The sequence below is a fragment of the Leptosomus discolor genome, chromosome 5 (assembly GCF_034619465.1).
Source record: "Leptosomus discolor isolate bLepDis1 chromosome 5, bLepDis1.hap2, whole genome shotgun sequence".
Classification (NCBI taxonomy): domain Eukaryota; kingdom Metazoa; phylum Chordata; class Aves; order Leptosomiformes; family Leptosomidae; genus Leptosomus; species Leptosomus discolor.
Genome location: NC_141395.1, coordinates 43,040,005 through 43,066,983, shown reverse-complemented (window position 1 = coordinate 43,066,983; position 26,979 = coordinate 43,040,005). Strand labels below are relative to the sequence as shown.

At 50.6% G+C, this 26,979-nt stretch overlaps 1 protein-coding gene across 2 annotated transcripts in view; it reads right to left on the bottom strand.

Annotated features, from left to right (window-relative positions):
• LOC104342927 (uncharacterized) overlaps positions 1 to 20,751 on the bottom strand; it is a 29,790-nt gene extending 9,039 nt beyond the window's left edge. For both annotated transcript variants that reach the window (XM_086465764.1, XM_086465765.1), the window contains exons 1-3: positions 20,711 to 20,751; positions 16,248 to 16,435; positions 1,517 to 1,635 (exon numbers count right to left, since the gene is read on the bottom strand). In XM_086465764.1, coding sequence (XP_086321890.1) covers positions 1,517 to 1,635; positions 16,248 to 16,435; positions 20,711 to 20,751 — 348 coding nt within the window. The remainder of the gene's footprint in view (positions 1 to 1,516; positions 1,636 to 16,247; positions 16,436 to 20,710) is intronic.
• Positions 20,752 to 26,979: the final 6,228 nt, after the last annotated feature.

Below are 26,979 nucleotides of genomic sequence, written 5' to 3'. Positions count from 1 at the left end.
TGGTGGCTCAACAAATTCCCATCATATGGTCCAGCTCAAACCCCTGGAGAGCACTTGAGAGCAGCTCCATCTTGGGACTGGGGCAACCACAGGTTCCCTCTTGGCTATTGTGTTATTCCAGTTATTCCTCCATGACTATCACACTTGCAGACAGCTGAGACAGCTCCCTGGAGCAAAGCCCACGTGGGAGACCACGTGGCCCAAACTTCATTGCCAAAAGTCACGTTGAATCCCTAGAGTCACCACCTCAGCAAAATCCCCCATGGGGTCTCCTGCTGGGGCTCTGCTCACACCCATCTGCCTGTCCACAACAGTGGGTGTTCATGTAAGGCTGTGCAGGAGCAGGGTGGAAGGCACAAAAGTCAGACTTTTAGGAGAGCTAAGCACTCATCTGCTAGTGTTTGAAGAAGTAGAAGGAGGCAGAAGAGGACTGAAGGACCCGAAAGCAGGGACACATGCGATGTCAAGAACACAGCCATGGAACAATTAAAGGTCTTGCACAGACTTGCCCTGCAGCCCCAAGGAGCAGCATGTTTTAAGTTGATACGTCCAGATATTTAGTCAGCAACCAGCCTTTCCAGTGACCTTTCTACCCTATTTCCTTTCAGCTTACGTTTACAAATCGCAGCCCAAACAAACAGCATCCTGGCCCACTGAATCACCAGCTCCTTGTTTTGTGAGGTTTATTGAGAACTATTTCATTAGATGCATACTGACCTTTCTATTACTTTCTACAAAGCTCCCACTGATTTTGTCCACTACTGTCTCCCAGATCCATCTTTTCCACCCCACAAACTACAAAGGGAACCTGGGCTTCTTCCATCCCAGGCAGGCTGTGAACTCATCCTAGAAACTCATGAAATGCCCCAGGTAGGGAAAACAATTCCTAGCAAATGTTTTATCCTGCAGCTATCACCATTCTCCTCTTGGCATTTACTAGAACACTAGGAACTCACCACCTCAGAGTCAAATCAGGGGTCAATCCCTACACTGCTGTACGATAATCCTGCACCCTCCTGGTTGGGATTTACAAACTTGTGCACACTGGGTCTGTGAGCTGTAGCGGGTCCCAAGGAAAAATGCCAGGTTTGGGCTCAGTGACAGCTAACACCTGCAGCTACAGGCGCAGACAGCACCCAACACCTTTACGAGAAGGACACGACCCACCACCCTGAGCCCTGCTCTGTTCATAGATGCAGTTTACGGCACGGCCCATACAGAGCTGCTGCAGCCTAACCAAAGTGGCAGCAAACTGTGGTGCAGGGTGGGAGAGAATGGTGGGGACAAGGACCCCTCCCAGCCAGGCAGTGTCACTGGTCCCTGTCCCAAGGTGCTCGGTGTCTGCAGGAATCACAGAGAAGCAGCTCCTGGCGAGACAGGGTCTCCTCTTGCTCTGTGGATGGGACTGTGTGCTCCATAGCTGCTCTGTGGTTCAACAGACAGGGACCAGCTGTCGTGACTGGTGGATGGCAGGAGCCAAGGGAAGACCTCAAACAACCAAGCTATGGCACAATACCTGGAGCAGCAGTTCCCCCTCAGGAAACAGCTCCCTGTCGACCTGTGGATCCATCCGTCTGTTCTCTCCTGGGGCTCTGGGCTGGTCCAGCATGCAGTCACCAACGTCCATAGCTGTGGCTGTGAGTGATAGGGCAAGAAATCAGCATGGAAGGGGCAAGCCAGGAGCTTTTCCCTTCTCCTCTCCACCCCAATGCTGCTCACGCGTGGCTGCACCACACTACCCAGCTCAGAGAAAGATGAGACCAGTGGGAACTGAAGCGGAGCCCCTTTGTATATCCAAGCCCACCTTGCCCAATGCTTCCTCCAAGAGATTATTTCCTCTGCTTGGTCCCATTTCTGGGAAACCTCACTTCTGCCAAAGTCTGAGGCAGAGGTGCAAAGGATAGAGGGGAGGTGAGTGCTTCCGGGCTGCCCAGGCTGGGAAACACCACCTAACAGCAAGAAGTCTTCAGGTTAGGGCCTGGTAGAGCTGGAGTTGTCTTCAAGCCACCCCAATGCCACAATGTCTGCTTTCCTGCCCTTCAGGACCTATGAAGACCATCTGAGATGCCATCAAAACACCTATATTTTTTTTTCTCCCTTCCACCTGCTCAGAAGGAGATCAGAGGGGTGGTGGCCACGGCACTCCCAGTGAGACACGTGAGGAGCTCTCAGCTCCCAGGACTCACTGCCATGACCTCCCCAGGCTGATTTACATGATGCCTCATGCTTCCTTGCTAGATGCCTTCAAGGCAACACCAGTGAAACCTCCTGCCCTAGTCACAAGACCTCCAGCATCATGGGACACAAGAAACCCAGTTGTTCAGGGAACAGGAACGAGGACAGCAGCTCCAGGGAAGATCCCCAGCATGGTGTGTCATCTGCTGTGGAATTACCACTGAAAAACTCAACCCAAACTCAGCTTCCAACAAAAGGACAATCTTCAAGTCATGTTTTTGACCAACTCAACCAAAAACCTGCAGGCAAACCTCAAAGCTTCCCCTGTGTAGGAACCACACCACCACTGCAAGCTTCTGAAGTGCCCCGAGGTCGGACAGAACTCACACACGCAGTGCACAACCACATCCCAGCAGGGCATCACCATCTGCCCCCTCTAAGCCCTGGGTTTCTGATGGTGCTGCATGACCTTGGCTGGATCCAAAGGGAAAAGATCTTCTGTATTTGGGGGACTGGTAGGAAATGAGGAGAAACCTCAAATCATCCCAAGTCTCACAACACTCTTAGTTTTCTCCATGGTAGAACTTCTCACCTCACCATTGAAAAATTTTAATGGTTTGTTTTTTTTCTTTTTCACAGTAGCACCAAATTCAAAGCTAAAATAACTCCAAACCTAAAAAAAGTTTCATCTGTAACTGCTGATATGAGACATTTTGCTTTTCATCAAGCCATCAATATGCAAAAGCATTTTCCCTGACAGATCCACGGTTTTGTATTAAAAACCAGTTTGAAGTGAAAACATCGCTCAGAACTATTTACATGTGGAGCCTGAGTGACAACAAGCACCCACCCATCCAGGCTTGCTTTCAGCAACCAGGCTCATGGTTAAACATAATTAGCTGAAGGTCTTGCACAAGGTGACACACAGCAGCCACTCTGTTGGAGTCACACAGGTTTAAATAAAAGCAGAGAGGACGCTGAGCCCATTAAGCAGAATTAGCCTCCATTTCTATCACTGATAGAACTGGGCTACTTCAGCCTCCCCCATACATTGAGTGCTCTTTGGAGGTGCTCAGGCAGCAGTCACATCTTTTGCCCTTTCCATCCTGCGCCCTCGCTTGCTGGAGGAAAGCCCAGCATGTGGGGAACTCCCACAGGACGTGCCTTCCCCTACCTGACAGCTCCTCTGTGGGTCAGCCCTCACCACAAATCTGCACTGCCCCCCCCCCCCAAGCTCACATTTCTGTTTCTGCAGGGGACAACCCTCTGCATAGACACTTCCCAAATCAGCAAGAGGTGGATCAGCTGGGCCAGGGGACACAAGACCTCTGGGAAAGGTTGGGAAGAGAAAGATGAGGTTGAACTCCAGGAAAGCAGTCACTGTGCTCAATTTGCTCATCAGTCAATGAAAGGCATGTCACCAGGAGTTTCAAAAGGCAGGTTTGAAGCAGTCACCAAGCAAAAAACCTCATCACATGATTGTCCAAGAAAAAACATCCAAAGCCATCTGGATCATGGGTACGGCTTCAATTTGCACATGATGGAGCAGAATAGTTTCAAAATGAAGTATCAATTCTTTTTTTTTAATTCTGAATTCTTTTGAAGGGCTGATTCCTCTCTAAAGCACCGAAATGAGGCAAGCTGGAAGGGAAATTCAAAAAAGAAACCAAGTTCTTCCAAAACAGATCTCCAAAAAGGCAGAGAGCATTTTGAGAGGATGCATGTCCCGAGAGCACACGGTCCCCGTTCTCTCTGTGTCCACCAGCAGCATCTGCAGGGAGAGCTGCAGCGACCTGGGGAGAGTTGCTGTGAACTTACAGAATCCAACACGAAACACATACTTGCTCATTTTGTGCTTTCCAGCAAAACTGTTTCTTCCAACTCTCCCACTGATCTTAGCAAGGGGCTTTTAATCTCCCAGAGATGCTCACTTCTCCTGCTCTCAGTGTGGTCCATTTCTGCACAGCTGAGCTAGAAAATCCTGTGGAATCTATCTCCCATGGGACACACTATGATGACCTGGCTTGGATAGAAAGCCTGGAGCACAGAGGGTAGGAAACCCAAAGAGTTTGCCAACTGCTTTGTCACCAAGCATCACTGCACTGGGGTTGCAAGGTCCTAACTAGCAGGGCATGGATTGTAACCGGTGCTTCTATGTATTGGTGGTACACAGCAGCTGGTGTTCACATCCAGCCCAGTCCTCACCATCTATGGTCAGAGGCCAAGTAGATGCTGAGGCCACTGCATAAGGCAGAACACATGGATCTCTCCCACCAAAAAAATCCGGGAACGTGTGACATGAGCTCCCCTTACTTTCATCATCACTTCAACACCTGTGGCTTGGTTTTGTTCTGCTTCAAGAGACAGCCATCCTGCTGGGGATGGCCAGTGGTGGAATAAGCATCCAGCAAACAGGCAGGGCTGAGGCTGCTCTCAGAAGCCACAGACATTCCTCTGTGGTCTGGATGATCTGGAGATCTCCTGTACCCATTTTCAGGTGGAGACCTTCTTCATGTTCAAACGTGTCATGCCTGGATGTCCTCCTCAACCAATAAGTGGGGAGCAAAGTGTCCCTGTGGCTCTCCCCCTCCAAACAGGTCTCTGAACTTGTTCTTGCTCAAATTGCCAAGAACTGCAGGGGTTGGGAGCAATCCCAAGAGATGCCTGAGCACATCCAGATAGAGGACTCCAGCCCCATGTAACCACCAGGTGTATGGAGGCTATCCCCAGTCACTTGCTGATTTGCAAAGGAAAAAAAATAATTTGAATAAAAGTGCAGGAAAAAACCCATCCCATCTGCAACATAGGTAATGTCATGGGAGGGAGGGATCACTCCTGAAACATCTCACATTTGCTTGAGACAAGTTATTAGTCTCTGGGGGATTTCACCAACACATAAATCTATGCTCGTCAGAAACAACTTGCAAGACAATCACCCCACAATAGGCAAAGCCGGCTCCAGCTCCTGATGACATGGGGTGGTGGTTTGGAGCCTCCTTCCCCTCCCACTGGCTCCCTGACGCAGTTGGGCAAAGGTGATGCAGAGAGCATTCCTGGGACATGCTGTGACTCTGGAGCGGAGCCTGTGGCAAGGTCAAGCTGGAGCTGGCACTACCAGGAGCAGGAAGGAACAACAGCCAGGATTCTTCACCCCAGCAGAGCAGGCTACATGATGGGGAGATGCCACCCCTCAGCATCCCACCAAGTGCCCCAGGTCCCTCAGCCTGCTGAAGGCATGGAGGGCTGCTGGCTATAATGCACTGGGGACAACTGATGGCCAGAAGAGATCCCAGTCTGCTGCAAAAGGCAGGAGAAAGCAGCTGCCAAGCCATGTTAAAATCTGGCTAATTCACTCCCCGTTTAAGATACTTGTTGTAACGGACCACTACATGTTGAGACTCACTTCCAAGCAAAGCAGCTGAGACCACAAAGTCAACATGATTGAAAGAAAGAAGTCCAACACGTATACATGCTATAATACACCCACAGTAAGAGAAATAACTATAGATACAAGGACAACGTACATTTGATGTTTATGCCCAGCCTTTTCAGTCTCTGCTGTGCATCTTTGAAAATTAATGGGAATTAATGCAAGATTAAAAAGACCACAACAAAAGTGACCTGCACTTACTAGACAAATTCTAGACATTTGCTGAAGCAATTGCTGAAGCAATTTGGTAATCATTTATACTTTCAAAGTGCTGGGATAGAGGCTATTGGTGTGTAATGTTTAAGATACGAGGGGGAAATCCAGCTCTGTCCTGACCCCCTACACCAGCCAGAGCACTGGAGGAGGCCTCCTGCTGCTGGTGTGATCCCCAAAGACTGAGAGGCTTTCTTTCAAAAGGAAACCAGGGGAGATGCCAACCAGAATCAGTAATATTTTCAGCATTAATGAATCAGGATGTGTCTGGTACATCCCCAAGAGCATCCCTTTGGGATTGCTTTCTTTTCTCTGCAAGGACGTTTCTAAGCCCTGCAATGTGGAGGAAAGACCTCAAGCATGAGAAAGAAAGAAAGAAAGAAAGAAAGAAAGAAAGAAAGACAGAAAGAAAGAAAGAAAGAAAGACAGAAAGAAAGAAAGAAAGAAAGACAGAAAGAAAGAAAGACAGAAAGAAAGAAAGACAGAAAGAAAGAAAGACAGAAAGAAAGAAAGAAAGAAAGAAAGAAAGAAAGAAAGAAAGAAAGAAAGAAAGAAAGAAAGAAAGAAAGAAAGAAAGAAAGAAAGAAAGAAAGAAAGAAAGAAAGAAAGAAAGAAAGAAAGAAAGAAAGAAAGAAAGAAAGAAAGAAAGAAAGAAAGAAAGAAAGAAAGAAAGAAAAAGAAGTAAAGCAGTCTAATCTCTTAACTTTTTGCTTATCACACTCATGCAGAAAAAAACATAGCAATGCAGTCATGGAGGCTAACACATCCCTCGCCTCTTGCATAGTTTTGTCACTGAAAAAAAAGTTATTGGAAAAAATCCTGGAGTCAGTTCTGCTCTCATGGACTGAGTTACACTGGTGGGAGATGAGACTTCACCCATGGCAAGCCCTTCTCTTTGAATAGACTCCAGAGCACCTGGCACCAAGAAACCAGGAGCTCCCAGCTCTTCCAGCAACACCAAGCAATGCACAATCATTTTCCTCCTGGATCAAATCCCAAACCCTGTCAAATTAGCACCAACCTTTGCCTCAGCTGTTTAACAAAGGCACCATGCCAAGCAGAGCAGGTTCATGCCATCCAAGTAAAACAGGCAAATGCCAAAACCACAGATTATAAATCTATTAGAAGAAGTCACCCAGTGTTTTTCCAAAGAGAACAGAAATGCCCAGGGGAGCGCTGGCAGCCCCAAAGCCCATGCCAACCTCTCCAACATACTGCTGCTGCAAACACTCCTGCACGGTCCTGCAGGATCTTGCCCAGGGAGGGACTTAAGCTTGACTCCTTTCACTGCATCAGTTACTCCAGGTCCAGACCCCTGCAGCTCTGGCCCACCGTAACAGCAAACAAGGAGGTGAACAAAAAAGCTAATTTAATGCTTACTGCTGTGACATTAGCTAGTGAAACCCATTGCCAGCTGCCCCAGCAGCATTGCAGAGTTGCACTGAGAATGGCAGAGGTGGGAAGGGACTTGGTCAGATCTCCTAGGCCAACCCCCTGCTCGAGCAGGGTCAGAGCAAGTTTTCCCAGGACCATGAGCAGTCATAACTGCACCAGTGCAGGGACAAGCAATGTCTGAAACTGCTGGTGGGAAGCACGGACCTTGGAGGACTCATACTGCCCTCCTCCCTGGGCAGGAGAATGGAGACCTAGAAGTACTCCAGCTCCCATGGTGGCAGGACCATGCCAGCTGGTACATCCTCATGGGATCCGTCTCTGCACTGGCACCTGCTGGTGCTCAAATGCTTGCCTGCAAACAGCAGGTCTAGGCCTTGCTGTGGAGCTAAGAGGCTGTCATTGTGGCTGAAAGGTGGCAGCCAGGACCATTTAGACATGGCACAGATGAGCTCTTGCTCAGACCAAGCAGAAGATCCCATCATGCCTGCCTGGAGAGACCTACGTGCCCAGGGGAAAGGCTGCATCATGCAAGACCCTCCCCAGGTTCATGCCTGGGTGCAGTTCTAAAAATATGTCCATATATACAAATGTCAGCTGCAACACCGACTATTCTTCACAGCCTGTGACCTGCCACCTCTGGTGTACCAGCATGGAGAAGTGCCCCTGAAGCTGGTCCTACCTGGGCAGCTCCTACCAGCAGCCTTAACCACTTCTCTCCACCAAGCCAAAGTGTCCAATAGCCTTGTAGGCATGCCTCTAGGTCTCCAGCTGTGCTTACAAGGTGCAGAGTGAAGCCTGCAAAGGAGACAGGCTTGCCATGTGTCAGTTGGGTCACAGTCCCTGCAGCATGCTATCCTGCCTTCCCTTATGCTTGGGCAGCAGCCCAGACTGGGTGTTCAGTGGAGGTTTGGCAGGTGATGAAACAGAACAAGGACACATGTGTGAATTGCACGTTCTCAAAAAACACGTGGAAAATGGCATCTCCTGCCCCAGGCTGACACTGGGCTAGGTGCGGGCCACTGGGTTACAGGGAGGTACCCCATTATTTGCCATTTGTTATGAGCCATTAGTCATCTCAAGCTTTGCCAACCTCTAGAGCATGGTCTCATACCAGGAGAGGGTTTTCCACTGGTTCTCTCTATTGCAGACCTCACCACCTGGGCAACCTTAATCTAGGAAGAGGGCATGGCAGCACATACCGTAAGCACATATTATCTCCACATCACAGAGCCCCATTTTCTTGCTGCTTTCACCCTTGGCAGACCCACATCTGCAACCCCCAGCATCTGCTTCTTTTGTTACGCGAACCCTGGGAAATGAACCCCAGCACAGATCTCCAGCTAGCTGGAGGTTTCCCAAGCCAGTCAGCACTACACAAATCTATCCAAGCTTTCATGAGATCTCACTGTTTGCAGCAAGTGGTGCTCCTCTCACACCATACACAGCCCAGAGCATCATGGCAGCCAGCAGCACTGCAAACATAGAGACAAGCTCTTCTCCTTGGGTACTTATTCTCAAAGAGACAGAGGTCAGCAAAGTCACTCCAGATTTATTTGGGAGATCATCAGACATCGGTCCAAGTAGCAACCACTGCAAATTGTTTTGCAGACAGAAGCTCAGTCCAGGTCTGGCGGTGAGGTTCAGCCGTTTTTTATACAAGCAACAAAACCTCTAAGTGTCTTTAAGGCAGGTTTTGATAGCACCAGAGTTGTCATAGCCATCTACCAGCACTCAAATGCTGGATCTGATGAGCAAAGCTTGGAAGAGACCAAGCCCTGAACCTCCACTTTGCCATGTTTTACCCATATAACCTTGGCCAAGATGGAAACTTTCCTGATGCTCAAAGCAGGCTCTGAGCCTGGGAGCACAGAGCTGCTTCATCTAGTTCAGGAGAAGAGTGAACACAGGACTGCTCAACTGCTGCACATCCCCACCTGAGGTACAGCCAACTGCACAGGGTGAGCAGTTTCCTAGGCGTGCATCAGCCACACATGCATGCTGCAAAACAAAGGAAGAAGGAAGTCTGGACTTTTGGGTCTATTCCTCCTCCTGACTACAGGGAAAAGGCAGGCACAGGGGACATAGCCACCGCCATCCTGCTGGCACTTGGCGCACATCACTTGAGGGCCACCATGGCTTGAGACACACATCTACCGTACACTAAGCCTGAAACAGTGTTGCCTTCAGCTTCAGCAGCAGTGGTTTGTGCAACCACCACGCTACTCCTAGGAGAGTGGGGAGACCAATCCTGCCAACTTTCATAGCATAGAAGAGCTTGACTAAAATGTGATGAGATTTTAGCAACTGATCTCAAAGTCCAGTCCCACCCAACTCCAGGGGAGGGAGAGGTTCAGGAGCCGACAGTCATGGCCAATCCAGATGATGTCCCTGAACACCTGACTCCAAATTCACTTGCCAAATTTCCATTCACTTTTTTTTTTTTTTTTTTTTTTAATTTGCACAAGGAAGACTGTGATACCAGGCAGAAGAGAGCTGTGCACCAGAGGACAGGCAAGTTACAGCAGACCTGCAAATGCCCCAAACAAGCCTATGGAGGCATGGAGCTTTGACAGCTTTCCTCTCAATGCCTGAAGCTTGTCATTTCCAGCAAACTATAAGTTCGTTTTTTTTTGTTTCTTGTTAAAGCACAAATACAAGAGAACATTTAAAAGCAAAGCAGATTTAAAAGGTGATCCAGTGAGTCATTACCCTGCAATAGCATCTTCTGGTTTCCAGACAGACCTGTTCTCCAGAATCAAGTTCAAATCCCAAAAGCACTTTCTTTCAACTTTCAGAAATCAAATCCTTGTGAGCTTCCAGCTGCGATCATGCTGCCTGCTTATCCAACTGCAGACCCCAAGCATAAATCATGATCCTCCCCAGACAGGAGAGGGGAGGATGCAAAAGCTCCTGTGTACCTGCTGCTGACCCACAGCTCTCATGGCCAGCCCTCACCTTGGCCATCTCCGTTGCTGTGCCCACAAACCAGCTCTTCCTCACATGCTGAGGAAGGTGATGGTGAGCTAAAAGCAGCATTACGGAGGAGAAACACAGGCATATCCTGGAGGGGACATTGGAGTTTCACATCAGGTAAGCACAGGAAAGCCTGTGCTTTGGGAGCCAATTCTCCAGAGAGTTTGGCCATCAATTTCTTTTCTGCCTTGAGTTTGTTGATGTGGCTGAGCAAACACCAGCAGGAAGGGGCACCCTGGCCAATGCACACCCTGCTCAGCACCAGCCCACTAAGCAGGGCAGCTAGCCAGCCAGACCTCCAGCATTGTCCCCAGATGACCTGAGTCTAATCCCACTCAGATGACATGAGACATGTCCCTTTCCCTAGTATCCACCATGTAAGTAGGCACTGACATCAGCATCCAAACCCACCATGGGTTGCCTTCCACTCTGTCCCACCCAGGACACTGCCTCAGAGCCTGATGCTTGGCTTCCTAAACCCCACTAAACAGGTCTGTTCCCAAGCCAGAGGCCATGTATCAGAAATGCCAGAGAACATGGAGAAGGTTGGAAAACTCTTCCTCACATTTCTCCTCGTGTAAGGAGCCAGGCAAGTGGCGGACAACACAGGGTAGCTCAGTCCTACGGCTGGAGGGAGCACAAGAAATGCAGCAGAAGAAAACAAGGAGCCTCAGGACATCACCCTGAGCCTACCTGCAATTTCCTTTCTGAAAGGAGAGTTTGGACACTGGATATAAACCCAAGCTTGCAGAAGGACAGATTTAGAGGCCACAACAGAGCCAGCCCAGAGTGTGGTTTCCTGAAGGACAACAGATTCAGTTGCATGGCACTGCAGAGCTCACCTCTAGGTCACTGAGCTTTTAACATGAACCCAGCATGAATCCTGTTTGCTTTGTCCCTCGGATAAAGCAATCTTACGAAAGTCACCATGCAAACATTTACAGTAGGCACAAAAATCTGAGTAAACCCAGCTCTAAATCCAACATGCAAAATAAGAGCTGGGCTCACTCCCTTAAAGTGAGGGCCATGCTCGGTCTGCAGTGCAAACTTGTGGAAACACTAGGAATTGGTCATTTTTTCCATGAACAGCAGTCAACCCCCAAAATAGCACAAAATCAGAAAAAGATCAGAAAAGCTGTAGAGCTTGCTAGAAGACACTAACCATCCTTGCTGAGCTTTCCCTCCACAGAAGTTGACACCATTTCTGTCCTGCTTAGAGGACATCTTATAAAACGTTTCTAAAACAGATCCTTCTCCACCAGTTGCTGCTTGTTCATGGCATCTGCGTGGCAGAGGATTTATATTGACCTGGGCCAACGTCACAAATGCCATGTGCATTTTTATGAGCCTGCTAGTTACTGCAGCCCTGTCTGCTGGAGCCAGAGGGGAGGGCTTCAGGAAAACCAGAAGCTCCCAGGAACTTATCAGCAAAACCTCCGTGCTGGACCTACACGGGTCTCTGAAGCTGTCCAGGGAAGGCGGTGTGCTGGTTTTCCAGCTTCAAATGGCCAGGCAGCAGGTCTGACCAAGGGCTGCAGTCAGACAAGCTTAACCTGCACACAAACCTGGCATGGCCAAAACAAGCTTCTGAACACCAGCACAAAGCCTGGCCATCCCAAATGCCAGTGAAGTTTCCTTCCTGAAACAGGTGTTGCATGCTCTTCAGGGACAGTGTAGTCCTCTCCATCTGGACAGGGAGGTGTGCGGATCCTTCCACCACCCCCAATAAGAAAACAGCTGAAGACCGGTAACCTCTACAGGGTCTTCCTGAGATATTTTCCAAGCCAGGAAAAGCCATATCAGGGGCAGCAGAAGGGAATACCAGCTGATGCAAACACGCCAGGGAGGACCAGAGAATTGTTCAGAAGAAGCATCATCCATCTCATCTCTTACCAGTCTTTCCCCAAACATTTGAGATTAAAATTTAAAAAGCCAAGAAACCCACCACCAGCAACAAAAAGCGAAATGCAGCTTGGTTTGTCTCTACTTGCAGAAGCACCACCACGCATCTGGCTGTACGGGAGACTTAAAGCAGAGAGGGAGAGCCAGCAGGACACCAAATGGCGGGCAGCAGCTAATTCCTCCTGCCTTTACAACAACGAGTCTATCTCCTCTTGGCTTCGTGTCTTTGAGGCAGGAGGCAGAGCCTTAGATGGGCTTTTTGGCACATGGTGCATTTCTTGCAAGAACCATCTCTAGCAGTACATTGGATTTTTGCTTTCAACCTGTGATGCAGCCTGGCATATATCCAGGGTCACCCACTGTCACCTGCCTCCCTGCCAACCTGGTTATAACCACGTACTTTGGCTCCACATAGACTCTATTAATGCTTTGCCTAGGAGAAAGGGCAAGTGCCTGGACTCAATAGAAACGCTTGAAAACAGGAACTCTTTATCAATATGGCACCAATTAAAGCTGCCTGGAGGCAAGGCAATGGGCTTGGGGTGCTGATGGAGAAGAGGTCGAGGCAGTAGAGGACAGGAATGCTCGCCAGGTGATGCCATGCTCTCCTGCTGCAGGAGAGGAGCCTGCACGGAGCAGAAAGCAGACAACAGCAAAACTGAACCGGAAAGTACAGCACCAGGGCTTACACCATCTTCCCCCAAAATGCCTGATGTGATATACCATGAGTAGGCTGCCGTGACTTGCAGATGACACGTGTCTTCATCAGGCAGGGCTCAAACTGAGGTTGACCTTGACGAATCGGTGGGATGATCTGAAGTCAAACAAGATGAACTTCAGGGCAGACATGGGCAAAGCAAGGAGGAGCGTGGAAATCAAAGGCACAGCGGGCAAATGGGAGTAATTGGCCTGGCAAAACATGTCTCCAAGGAGGGGGCAAGGCTGCCATCGAACGTGAATCCATGCAACGATGATTGCTTTTCCAAAGCAGCTCTCATGCTGGGAAGCACATGGTAAGGCATTCCAGTGGGAATCGCTCCTGCTCAGAGACAGGGGTCCCAGCTGGAGAGCTTGGCACAGGGTTCTCCTCCTGGGGACCAGCATCCCCAGCTGGAGAGAGCCCCAGGAGAGGCCCCAAGGAACAGGTTACAAAAACCTAGCACGGGGAAAAAGCTAAGGGAGCCAAGTTTATTCAGTTTGGAGGGAAGAAGACGTGATAAGGAGCATTTAAGTATAGAAAGATGCTGATGGATTCCTGCCTTCCACATGCTCTGCCTTCATCATAGTCCATCTCCCATCCGTTTGAGCCCAAAGCACTGGAGATGAAACATATCCCTGTCCATATCCCCTTCCATGATATGCACACACACCAGTCCATGCCTCCCCCAGCTGCAGGAGGCACCCCAGCCCTCGAGCACTGCTTTGTGGTGTTTAAGCAGTGGCCTTTGTAAGCAGGTTATGAAAGCAATCTCTAGCAGCCTTTCAGGCTTTATTTGCACTGCAGCCTGCAGTTCATGTCTTGCTGCCAGACACAGGAGCATGGTGACTCACAAGCATGCAGTGACTAACCCCCAGCCAGGGTCTACACCCCAGTCTTCCCTCTTAGCCCAGACACGTGCTGGGCACCTCAGAGTCTGGCCATATCAGTAAGGAAGGCTGATCGTCACCTTTTTTTGAAGATCAGTGGAAAAAGCAATGCAGATTAACGCTATGCCAGTGCTGCCTTGGACAGAAGGACCTGTTGCATCCCCAAAATACCACATCTTGCCATCCCTGCATTAGGCCGCCTTCCTTCCCACCTACCCACCCTGCATCTCATATGGGCAGGGAGTGAATCCTGTCTCCCAGATTTGCCCCCCAAAAAGCAGACAATGGAGCAAGAGACATTCAACAAGGCTCATTCTCAGTCCAACCTTGCCTTTGAGGAGCCCAACACCATCTGAAGTGCATCCAGTGCTGTGCATGCAGCAATTGTCTCTCTTGTGCAAAGGCAGCCAGTACAAGACATTTTTCCACCACGGCAAAGTAGTCCTTCACGCCCTGTCATATCCTCTGGGGTCCTGCTCCAAGGCAACATCCTGGGCCACAGCCTTTCTGACCCAGCCACAGTAAGCTAGTATCAGCACAGCCTTCAGCAGCCAGCAACTCCAAAGATGTACCGGAGTTGCTTGAAGAACTGCTAAAACCACAAGAGAGGTCAAGCCAATGCCTGGGGTCAAACAGTCAGCATCTCCAGGGCAAGGACAAGGGTCCACCACACTCACAGCCACACCAGGTGGGTCCGCCAGTCACCCTTGAGTCCTTTGCAGAAGCAACACTGTTGTGATGCTCCAGCACTACCCCTGGGATGGGAGTTGGAGGAGCAGGAGGGAGCTGCTCTGCTTCCCACCTGAGAAATCTGCTCAGTCAGAGAGATCTCACCATTGCAGCCCCATGTGTGAGCTACAGCTTCAGGAGTAGGAGCCGAACCATCCACAACTCCTGGGCCTGGGAGAGGCTTCTCAGAGAGTACGGCATGAGCACATCAGCACAAAGCTTCCCTAGGCTATGGATGGGACGAGAGGGTGGCCAGCACGTCTGTGCACCCAGGGCAGCTCAGCTGGCCTCCTCTTTGCAGTATTTTTCTTGCTTATAAAGGCAGCACTACATCAGATGATGTGTAATATGTAAAAAGGACCCTTGCTCCTCAAATGCAAGGTCTGCAGAAAAAACCCAGAGTCCCAGCGTATGTGTTTTCACCATCAGTAACTATCTCTGATACATCAACGACTGCTGGAAATCCAGAGGCCAGTTGCTGCTGTGAGCAGGAAGAAGGAGCTACGCGCACATGGGGGAAAAACACACCCCAAATCCCCTGGCGCCAACAGCAGAAGCAAAATAGCAGCAATGTCCAGCCACAATCGGTCTCCCACTGCAGGTGCTGCCCTGTACCAGGGTCTCCGTGGCAGCAGCAGGGCTGCAGAGAGGCAAACGTGAGGAGATCAGTTTTCCAGGCATATCAGCTCAACCCTCCATCCTGCAAAATGAACTGGGGTCTCTGGCTACAAGGCATCACCCTCAATCTCATAGAAATGCTCATTAGAGATGTATAATAGACCCACCACAGCTGAGCCCAGCAGGGCCAGGGTGGCAAGCGCAGCAGTAAAGCACCAACATACGAGACCCACTCCCCCAAGGAAGAAAGGGGAGAAAAATGAGCTAACGAGATGCCAAACTGAACAAGGGCCTTAGGAGCAGCCTTGTTTAACCTGCTGACCTCAAAGAGCAGAGCATCCCTGTGCACACCTCTTACCCCTGCCTGCCCAGAAGAGACAGCAGCCCACAGATCCCAGGGATTATCAATTTAACGGACCTATAAACCACAGTTCAGTTAGATGAGAGAAATGCTGCTGTTCAGCAAGACACACTGTTTTACCTGCTGCTCCCTTCATCACCATGGGCTGGTGGGAGCAGGACACAGGAGGGGTTTTGGACATAAAGGAGGGGTAATATGGCTGCTATCAAGAAGTAGATGAAGAAACTCTGCAGGAGGTCTCAGCTGCTGGGCAGGCACCCAAGCTGCTCCCCTCCACCCATAGTGCTGTTTCTCTGCCAGACGACACCTCCAAAAGTGATATGGCCAGGGCCCTCTGCTCCCAACACGCCCACAACCTCTCCTGAATCACTCACCTGCCTGCTCTCTACCCCTGCAACTCACTTTCTAAGACTGAACTAGGTGGTCTCATTTTCGCAAGGATGCGCTTCCGAGACACCAAGCACCCATAGCTGATGGAAGAGGCTTAGACTAGGGTGTGCAGCATCCAAAAATGATGCTGATTCCTTCCAGAGGGGACATGGGTAAAATGTGTTTCATGGCAGTAAAAGATGACCTGAGGGGTAGATGTCCAATGAGCATAGCACCTCCCAGCAACCACTGCCAACTTCTTCACATTTCTGGAGACATGGCCCTTTCCTCCACAGTTTTCCAGGGCATTTTGATGCCGATTCTTCAGCTAAAGGTGCAACACTGATGCATTAACATACAAGGGCCTGATACCACAACACATCATCATCCTACAACTTTCTCTCCCAAAGCACACATGGCTTGGGATGGGATACAAGCTGCACAGTGGGGATTGACCCCAGGGGCTTTTTCACCCCTCGCAACACAGACTCTCACCCATCAAGTAGCTCTTCACCTTCAGGTATCCAACAGTCAGTCGTAGGATAGAGAGTTTGTCAAGCCTGGTGCGCACATCTTCAGGGAAGGGCAACAAGCCAGTCAGCTTGTTCAGCTCCTGGTTCAGCCGGTCTCGATGCCGCTTGGAGGGATTTGACTTCACAGCCTCAGGGGGTGGCAGTTTGGGGCTGAAAGAGGCAAAGGAGAGTTTTATCAGACTGGGCCGGTCCAACAGGCTCTTTCCAAACCCAGTGTTGACTTTAGTGCAGCCACAACAACAGTAAAACATCAGGTGGCCACGGTAAGGCCATGCAGCAGCGAAAGCAAGCTCCAACAAGCCCACAAGGCAATTGCTGGAGGAGACATGGCCATCCCAGCTGGCACCTCGTGCAGCCTCAGGCATAACATTCTCCAGATGGAGCACAGGGAGATCCTCGGATGGGCGCCTTAATGTGCAGCCTGGCTGAGACAGCTCAACTGGATACTACAGCCTTGCTCCCATCTTTGCTCCCACCCCTGAGCCCTGGCAGGGAAACGGACACCGAGGGCAGAGATCTACAGTCCATCAGAGCATCTCTTGGAGATCTGGTTAGATTTTGCCATCCACACTCTGCTCTGTCCACCCTTTCTCCTCTTCTTCCTCATCCCGTAACCTTCCCACACAGCAGGTCTCTTCCCTGGCCACGCTCCACATGCTCACACCACGTCCTCACCACGGAAAGCACTACCTTGAGTTGCTCAGAAGATTCACATCAGCTGTTCTGCCTGCCCAGGATAAGCAGCTCTTGGCCAGGCCTTAGCAATAAGCATGGTAACAAATAGCAAGAATGGAAAGAAGGAAGGTCCAAAAAGATTTTTTTTTTAATTTGAATTTATTTCAATTATTTTCTTTTAAGTTTCCTCTGACTGCTCAGAGCCTGAATACATCACTTTAATTACGAATATAACAAAGAGGAGCACATGTGGAAAGTTAGTGACAGGACTTGGACAAAGAGATACTACATCGTGTGGTTTAGGGCACAGAACTTTGAAAACAGCTTCTTTTTATAAAAAAAAAAATGGTTTTTTTTTTCAAATTTGTTCTCTTCCAATATTCTGATTTCTGATGCTTTCAGATGGCCATTTCCAACCTAAAACAACACCTGATGCCAAACTTAGGCTCTGAGACCAACCCTCAGTCTGCAGAAAGAATAGAGTCCACAAGAGCAGCTCTTCTCTGTCTTAAGCTGACATGAGGACCCATCTCTATCAGCTGCAGTTATTTCACATGCTACAACTGAAGTCCCAGCCACAGTGGTAAGAGGTTGATTAATAACTTCAATGAGTCTTGGATGTCACCTTGTCTCCTTTGGTTTTTAACACCAATTTAAATTTTCTAGCTTGAAGAAAAACCCTTCAGACCCACCCCACCCCCCGCCCCCCCTATTCGGTTCGACTGCATCCCCTAACATGCAACTTGCATTGTTTTGATGTAATTCGTCTAACCACAAACTCCCTCTCTGCAGGCATCCTTGCTTCATAAAGTAGCTGCAGAACAGGATCTGCCAGTATTCAGCAGCAATTTAAGCTCTCCCCTCTACCACCACTCTTGAATATCATCTGGCAGGACTGCTCGCATGTGTGACAAGAGAGGAAATGAGCACTAAATGAGATGCAGTGAGGTGCCTGTTGAATTTTCATCACAGAGAGCTACCAAGGGGTCTTCTAAGCATGAATGGAGAACAGTAGCATTTCTCCAGAAACGCTTCATTGTACTGTTTTGTAACATAAGCATCAGGAGGGATATACCCTGCTTCTCAGAGAGGCTGGGTACAACTCATCGCCAAACTTGTTCATACAAGCTGGGCAAAACACACTGGCAGCAGTGCTTTTATGTATTCCATTAGCCAATGGCTTAAACACTTTTGAAATCAAGTCACTCACCAGCAAGGAAAAAAAATGACATATGATATTCTTAGACTCTGTCTCTGATTAAGAAATTTAAAAAAAGGAAAGAGGTGAAGAAAATTGTTCTGAGTTTCCTCAGATATCCTTTAAAGAAAAGTCCTCTGTCCAATCATTATCCAAATCCAGCCCACAGACAGCCAGAAAGAAGAGAAAATGAAACTGGATATGAACAAGGAGTGCTGCTCTGTATGGGAGAGGATAAAATACAGAGGTGTAACGGGGTCTCTTGGATAGTCTGAGATGCATGGGGTGACACAGCCAGTAGAGAAGCACCACAAGGCTAAAGGAGGACACCTCAACGTCTGTGTTCCTTCACATCCCCAGCTCCAGCATGCAGGGTGCTTCACAGTCATCCTTAAGAGGAGGGATGACCAAGAGGAAGATGGCTCTGGTGATGCCAGGCGGCTCTTTTGGGCCCTTTCTAGGGGCAAATGCTGCACCCTATGCCCGTGACTCTGGGGCCAGAGGCTGCACAGTTCTCCATCCTTATGGATGGCACAGCAAAACAGCTTCCAGGTGCTCACCACTGACAAATCTGTTCGCTCTCTGCCAGGCAGTTATGAAGCTCCCAAGAGCTCCGTGCAAGCCAGAACTGTCAGTGCCCACCACACACACTCACCAAACGAAAGACATTGACTTGAGCACAACCCTGTTATTAACCACCAGAAAACCTGCACAGGTGAGCACCGCAGGAAATGATGTTCCCCCAATGGAAACAGCGAAGCTTGGTCTAGATGTTTAAAATCTGTTTAAATTCCTTGCCCTGTGGGCTGTCTCCATCCACACTGGCAGTCTCTGCTGGTCCTGGGCACTGTGCAAGGCTGTCCCAGGGAGTCCTGCTACTCGAGCACAACCTTGGAAGCTCAATGAAACAGCTCAACACCTACTCAATGAGCAAAGAAAGGGCATTTTAAAGAGGTCTGAGTCCCCATTCTGTTTGCAGGAGCCCTAATGTGGCACAGACTTAGGAAATGGATACGGTGCAAAGCTTGGCGCAGCCATGCCATGGAGTTCACAGTGAAGTTGCTGAGAAAAAGCTGCTGACCTCCACGTAGATAGGCTGGAGCAGAGCCACAAGGAAAGCTCCGCTCCCAGCAGGGCAAAGGCTGGGCTGCTGCTGCGGTGTTGTTTTTCCCCAGTTGCTCTTTGAACAGGGAACCCAGCAGGAAGTTTATCATTTTTGCAAGCTGGCAAGTACCAAGTGACATTAACTACAACAGCTGAGGTTGCCTGAGCTGATACACTACCTCCTAATTTTTATTAATTTTTTTTTTTTTTTTTTAGTAAGTAAAAAGCCCAGAGCAAACTGCAAAGGGACCAGAGCTCCCTAACTTCATCCTTCCCCCCACGACCTGGCTGGCTGCACATCCCGCTGCTCCCAGCCCTGCTCCGGCTGACCTCTCCCAGCAGGACCCTGCTGCAAGATCAGCCCAGTCACAGGGGAAAACAATCTCTTCCGATTCCCAGGGTTGGCCTCGTGGTACTAAAGATCGAAGTCCCTTCTGCTCCCAAGAGACAACTTCTCCTGTACCCTGAGCCACACAAATCCAGCCCAAACCCTCAGTCTGGACACACCAGCCCTACCACAGGACTGGAATCACCGCTCCGAGGTGAGCAGAAGACAGGTTTGAGGCAGAGCAACTACACTTTGCATTGTCACACTTCTTTAAAATACTCTAATAAACACCCAAGAGAGGCTCTGGCTCACCTTCTCACCATAGATTTATAACATTGATACCCTCTCCTTCATCCCAGGCTTGCGCTCAGCTTAACATCTCACCACACATTTGTAACATTGATGGTCCCTTCTTCATCCCAGGCTTGGGTTCAGCTCATCTGTCTCCCCCTACTGCTTCCCAGAAATATGTATTTCCTGTAAGCCTGGTAACTTGATGTAAACAGCCTGATGTGACTTCGGAGGTGGTGTGGGGGGAGGCATGAGGGTCCCATAGCCAGGAAACTCCAGCAATGCATCCGGGAGGCATTATGCAACAGCTATTGAGCAGCTTGCTAATTAATTATTAAGGAATAGGGACCTTTTGGTAAATAGTAATTGCTGTACATGTGATTTACGCAGGCACCGAAACGTAAGCCAGCCTGCAACTCAAACCAGAGGAAGAGCCGAGCATCTCAAACTCCCCAACGAGCTGCCTCACAGGAACACCAGGGATGCAGGACAATCATCGCTGTGATTTTTATTTTTCCACCAGCGCGACAGAGCCTACAAAGCATTACCTCCAATTAACCCTAATTAAAAGAGAGTAGCCCAAGCACGCTGTCTCTCTATCTCTTTTGCTGCCTCAACGCTTACATCAGAGCAGCTTACCGCAGCTCCCCATAACCACTTCGGCTCTCGCAGACCGGTTTTCTGCCACCCTGCCCGGTTCCACACACCTGCCCCAGCTTCCTCCACCACCCGGAGCTGCCACCCCGTGGATAACCGGGGGCGGGGAGGGAAAGAAACACCTTCCCTGGAGCACATCTGACACCCACCCACTCCCTCACACTGCACGCACCTCTTCGGCACCGGCTTCTTCCTCTTCCTCCCGGCGTACATCCCGCCGGCAGCGCCGAGCACCGAGCGGGTGCGCAGCCCTCAGCCGGCGGCGGGCGGGGGGAGCGGGGGGCAGCGGGCGGCCGCGCCCGGAGGCGGGGTTTGAGGAAGAGGATGGGTTTGAGGAGGATGGCGGCGGGGCGGCCCCGGCCCCTTCCCCGCCCCGGGCCCTCGGAGCTGCGATGCACCGGCCGGGAGAAGGGGGGATATGAGGTGTCCGGTCCCTGGGTCACCGTGCCCGGGAGCCGCCGTGCATAGGGGATGGCTGCCACGGCGGGAAAGGACCACCGTGCCGCGAGGGTCATTGTCCCCAGGGAGCCACCAGATCCTAGGAAATACCACGCCCGTGGGCCACCGTTCCCAAGGAGCCACCAAATTCTGGGAAACACCGTGCACATGGGCTACTGTCTCCAGGGAGCCACCGAGTCCTAGGAAGCACCATGCCTGTGGGCCGCCACCATCCCCAAGGAGCCACCAAATCCCAGGAAACACTGTGCCCATGGGCCACCATCACCAGGGAGCCACCACGTCCTAGGAAACACCATGCCCACCCATGGGCCACCATCTCCAAGGGCCACCAAATCCTTGGAAACACCATGCCCATGGGCTACCATTCCCAAGGGGCCACCAAATCCTTGGAAACACTGTGCCCATGGGTCACCATCCCCAAGGACTACCAAATCGTGGGAAACACCATGCCCATGGGACATCCTGCCCAGGGAGCTACTGTGCCCATAGGCCATCTTCCTGGAGGGTCACCATGCCTAGGGTGCTCCAAAAGTCACCATGCTCACAGGACGCTGTGTCTATTGGCCACTGTGCCCCCAAAGGCACCGTGCTCACAACTCGCCATGTCTATGGGTCACTGTGCCTATTAACCACCATGCACGAAGGGGCACCAAATCCTGGAAGCCACCATGACTACAGGCCACTCCTTTTTTTTTTTTTTTCTGCAAAAGGCAACCGCTCCAGAGCAGTTTCCGTTCTCTCCTGCTGCAATGCCTGGCTTGTGTTGTTGGTCTCCATGCATCATGCTTGGTGGCTGCATTGTCCCTCCTGCAACACACTTGCCAGCCCCCATCCCTTCCAGAGCAGCCAGGCTGGTGTGGCCCAGCAGGCGAGATGTAGTCCTGCCCAACAGCTGCAGCCAGAGAGAAAATGCAGAACTGGAGGCACCTGAATCACTGCTCTGTTTCAACATCAAGATATTTTGTCACGCAGTCACCAGTGAAAAACAAAAAACTGAACAGAAAGATGCAATGAAATCCTTTATGGTCCCGCCCCATGGATTAAACCTTCCCTTTCTCCTAACCTTGCAGGTACCCCTGCATGTCATGACTCCAGAGCTTTGCAAGATAAGCCTCCCCATCTCCCTGAGCCTGATCTCCCTGCTGGTCCCCATCCAGGAACATCCAGCCCGTTGCCTCTCACTTTGCATTTCCTTTCATTAATGCTGCCCAAAGCTTATCTTCGATCCAAAAGCCACCTTCAGCTGCTGATGTGAAAACAGGGGTGACAGAGGCAGACAACCATGAACACAGAGGACAAACTGTTAAAACAGACACAGAGACATTACATCTAACCATGGCTTGGTTTTTACCAAAAATCGTTTGTCTTAAAAAACAGGGCTGTTCATGTGCCAGTGGGAGGAAAGGACGGTGGACAACCATGTGCTTTCATGGCCGTGCTGGTGGTATATGAAGCTACATGCCACAGCACAGAATGGCAGTACGGTGGGAGGCAACTCTGTCCTGTATTCAGCAGTGGCCACAGGAGGGCTAAGAATGGGACAAGCAAATTTGATATTTTCCCTGAGGATGCTCCTGGCTTCCAACTACTTTCAGCCCAGGAGGTTTCCTCAGGCAGATGTGGTTTCTACGTAGCAATGTTCCTCCAGGCTCCCCTCGAACCTGCATAAACATTTAGCACCCTTTGGCAACAAGTTGCACAGCCCAACAATCACTGCAGAGTGCCACCTTCTCCAAGCTGGTTTTAAAGCCTGGCTTCCACCACTCCCATGGTCATTTGGATCTTTGATTGTCCTTGTTTGCCCTTCTCTTCCACCGCGTCCTTTCTGAGATGAGAAGGGTGATGAGAAAATTGTGGGTTCATATCAGTGCCAGATGATGTCCTTTATTTTCTTCTCTCCACCTTTCCTCTCTGCTTTCATTTTTTGATCCTTCCTGAGCTGACATTTTCAGAGACAAGATGCTGCTCCTGAGCAGTAACGCTTGGCTCAGAGCCCCACATGTTATGTGTCTGCGTGGGAGTGCATATTCCCACCTGCATCACTTTTACAGTTACCTCCACTGATCAGGACCTGCTATTTTCTTGCTCCGTCCTATAAGACCCTTTTGACATCCTCCCTAGGATGAGTAACCATCACCAAATGCAGCCTCCTCACCATTCACACCCCATTTAGGATGTTGGTGTCAGAGTTTCCAGCACTGATGGGGCAGAGCTTGACCTCCTGGTGCTATGTGAACAGCTCTCTTATTCCCATATGGGTACAGAGGAGCAATGGAGGAGTTCCCCTGCTCTGGTCATCCCTTCAGCATCCTGACAGCCCTACATCGTCCACTGCTGAAGATTCGCCTGACGTGCCAGCATGTTGCAGACAGAGCTGTTAAGGACGGAAAACCAGACTCAGACACATTCTATGCTGGCTGTATTTTTTAAGCTGTTTGCAAATTCCAAAAATAAATTCTCGAAATGAAACTTGATTGCTTCTTGCCAAAGGGCAAAGCAGAAGCAGCTAATGGTATCAAAAATGGCCCTGGTCAGCAGAGCTGATGTCAGTTTGATGGGAAGTGTGTTAATATATTTGCTTATGACCTTCCTAGACCCTATGTAGCGACCCAGTAATTTAGCCATGCCTTTTCATAAGGCAGACGTGATCCAGCTCAGCCCTGAAAATTGCACTCCAGCGTCTCCATGAAGTGGAGAAAGGAAGCTGCGGGAGGAAAGTGCCCCAGCCACCAGCACCACGGGCTGCCCAGCTCTTGGGTGTCACAATGGCAGGCAGGGCTTTGGGAAGGCACTTTCCAGAGCCCATGGGACACTCCCAGATTTGGGAAGTGCACACATGCTCTCTTGTTTGGCCAACGCCCTCCAGCCCCTCTTTGCCCCCATTGCTCTCCTCCTGGTCTTCTCCTCCTCAGCTCCTACAAACCTCAGTGCCTTTCTGAAGCATCTCTACATTGCTGTCCCACATCTACTGCCAGCTTTCCTCTGGGAAAACCCACTTGATTTACCTCTTTCCACCCACTGGGGGTGGACTTTGTGTCAGAGATGGAGCAAGACTTAAAGCAGCTTTAAGCAAACAGGCTTCGTAAGGCACCTCCTGCAAGGCAGAGGCAGGCTCGGGGCACTGCATGTTTCAAGCCTAAAACCCAGGAACCCTTCAGGGGTGTCTCTTACACTACTGAATGCAGTAGGGAGGGGGCTGTGAATGTCCTACCTGAGGTCCAGGCCCCAAAATCAGATGAACAAGAGGCAAAACCATACAGCTATACCTGTTTTCTCCCTGCTCGCCTACCTCGGATTGCTCATCACCTGCTGTACACAGACTCACAGGGTTCCTGGTGGGAAGGGAGCTCTGCAGGTCTCCAGTACAACCTCCAACCTGGAGCAGGAAAGGCAGAAGGCATCAAAGTGGTCAGCAGGGAGGTCATCTGAAGCACATGATCCTGTGGGTGAACAATGCAGGATGTCACTGGGGCTGTCCCTGCCTGTTTACAGGGAATAAGTGATAGGTGAAGGGAGAGACACTGGCTGTTTTGCTCTATGAGAAAAGTGCCTAAACCTAGTCAGGGCAGAGTAGTGGCAAAACTTAACCCAGAAAAAACTGGTGGAGCTTTGATGTCTTGTCTTTGATGGTATTCATCACCTCCAGCATAAGGACTTCTCACAGCCCCTTGTATGATAGCTAGGAGGGTCAAAAGTCTGTTACTGGCTTTCAGCAGGGCACTGATTTTTGGCTGTCCAGTGCCAGAGTACCCATAGAGGTAAGTCTGACCGTGATGTCCCGAGCTCAAGGATAAGAGATGGCAGAAATGAAACCCTCTTGTCTCATTCAGAAGCCATGGAGATGCTCAAGACGAAAAGGAAAAGTCACTCATCTCTAGCATCAAAACAGGTCCAGCGGGTAATTGAGGATTTGGGGTGCCCAAGACTTGGTGCTCAGCAGAGTGATGGCAACCCCTTCCACGCAAACTCCCTGCCAAAGAGCAACAAGAGCACGACTCTCCTAGGGGGCTAGATGAGCCCTCCTTGATGAAGCACCCAAGGGAAGTGGTGGTGGCATTGGGCAGCCTCTGGTGACAGTCCCAGGCAAGGCAAGCCAAGGAGTAGTGTTCAGTCTGGGGGAGCCCAGGAGCAGCAGGAGGTGGAGGCTGAACAAAGAACAAGGCTGCAGCATAGGTCCAAGGTCCGTCTGGGAGACAGGACTGGGGACATGGCTATCTGCAGCATAGGTCCAAGGTCCACCCATGCACAGGGAGGTTAGAGAGGGACAGAGATAGACACAGGTAAAGGTACAGCCTAAGACCAAGGCTAGATGCTTAAGGATGAGATTAAATGGAGCCTACAGAGCCATGAGCAGAGGGTAAGGTTGGCCAGGGCCGCTAAGACCCATTGGTGCTCGCAGAGCCCTGGCAGATGGTCCACCAACATCCATTATGTGGCGAGGTGTCCCTTATGAAGTGCTGTGAGTGCCACAGGTCACCATGGGGCTATGTGAGGGTGACACTGAGCCAGGGCAGGGACATAGCATGGGGGCTTGGAGCTGGGACAGAGATGTGGAGTCACAAAGAGGTCTCAGAGGCTGGGTGGGGAGGGGGTGGGAGGCAATGCTGAGGAACCCCAGGGCTGGGCATAGTTATGGAGTCCAGGGTCACAGGCAGGCAGGGTTTGGGGGAGTGAAGGGGGGCAAGACCCAGGGGAGCCAGGGGGGCAAGACCCTGAAGCACCTGTGGGCCAGGGCTCATGGTGGAGGTAACGAATGACGAGTTGGGAGACAAGGGGGACCCTGGCATAGGCAGGGCCCACGCTGATGGGGCACAGCCCCACAGCCTCTGCCGGATGGGGCTCAGGACAGGGCTGGGAGCGTGGCCGTCTCCCTAGCAGCACTAGTGAGGAGCTGCCCTGCTCACCCACAAGCAATGCCAGTCTCTGAGGAGACAGCAGGCTGGGAATTATGTGATGGTTGAAAGGAGGAGATAAATAGATGAAGAAATCTGCTTATGGAAGAAGGACTTGCGCAGACACCAGTCACAGGTTAGGGAGCAGTGCCGAGCCCTGCCACATGAACAGAACATTGCAGGGACTAACCCTCCAGGTGACAGCAATGGTCTTGTGTGCACCCGGCTCTCCAAGCTGGCCTGAAGTGGCAGGGGACATGCTCTGCAAGGCAGCACTAAGCAGCCACTTGTTCCCTTTTCTGGGGACATTTTGCAGCAAAGGAAAGAAACCCCAGCCCACAGAGCATGGTCTTAGGTACAAGGGAGACACTTGGTATGTGGCACATCTATCCCTTCTCACTGACATCTCCTTTATTCTTCTTCTTCCCCCCCACATTTTCTTCAGCAAGGCATTTACAAGACCTCAAAGCTTGGTTAAGAGTTGAGCATTAGAGAGCCAGAGCCTCTGCCTGATTCATTCAGAAGTTTCTCTGCGCTTTTTTGCTCCTTGGCCAACACAGGAGGTCAGGCTGTCTGGGCAGATGGGCCTTTTCTGATGCAAAGCGGATTTGCTCTGAAAGCTTCCCGAAGCCAGAGCTGTTTCTTTAGCATTCCTATTGGCAAACAGGGAGCACAAAACCAAAACAGAAGGGGAAGAAAAACTGCCCACATCGTTTCCAGCAACTGTGTATTGCAGTGGTACGGAGACAGGAGCAGCATCTGCAGAGAAGATGCTTTGAATGTGTTACCCCCAGATGTCAGCAGTGTCTCTCGCAGAGTCTCCAGTGAGCGCTGGGCTCATAGCACAGCTCCGTGGGATAAGCCATGGTGGTGGGCCGGGAGAAAGTAGCTTTCCTTCAGCATTACCCAGCCCCATCTTGTGGCAAAGATCAGCAAAACCTCCCAAAGCAGCAGAGAGGTTTGCCACTGCCACATCTGCCCGCTGTGTAGGCATCAGGGGGCTTTCCAGGATGTGTCTTCTCCTGCCCTATGTTTAAGGCATCCCCTCTCCTCCAGCACCCCCAGTCCCAGCCGCAGGCAGGAGTGGCAG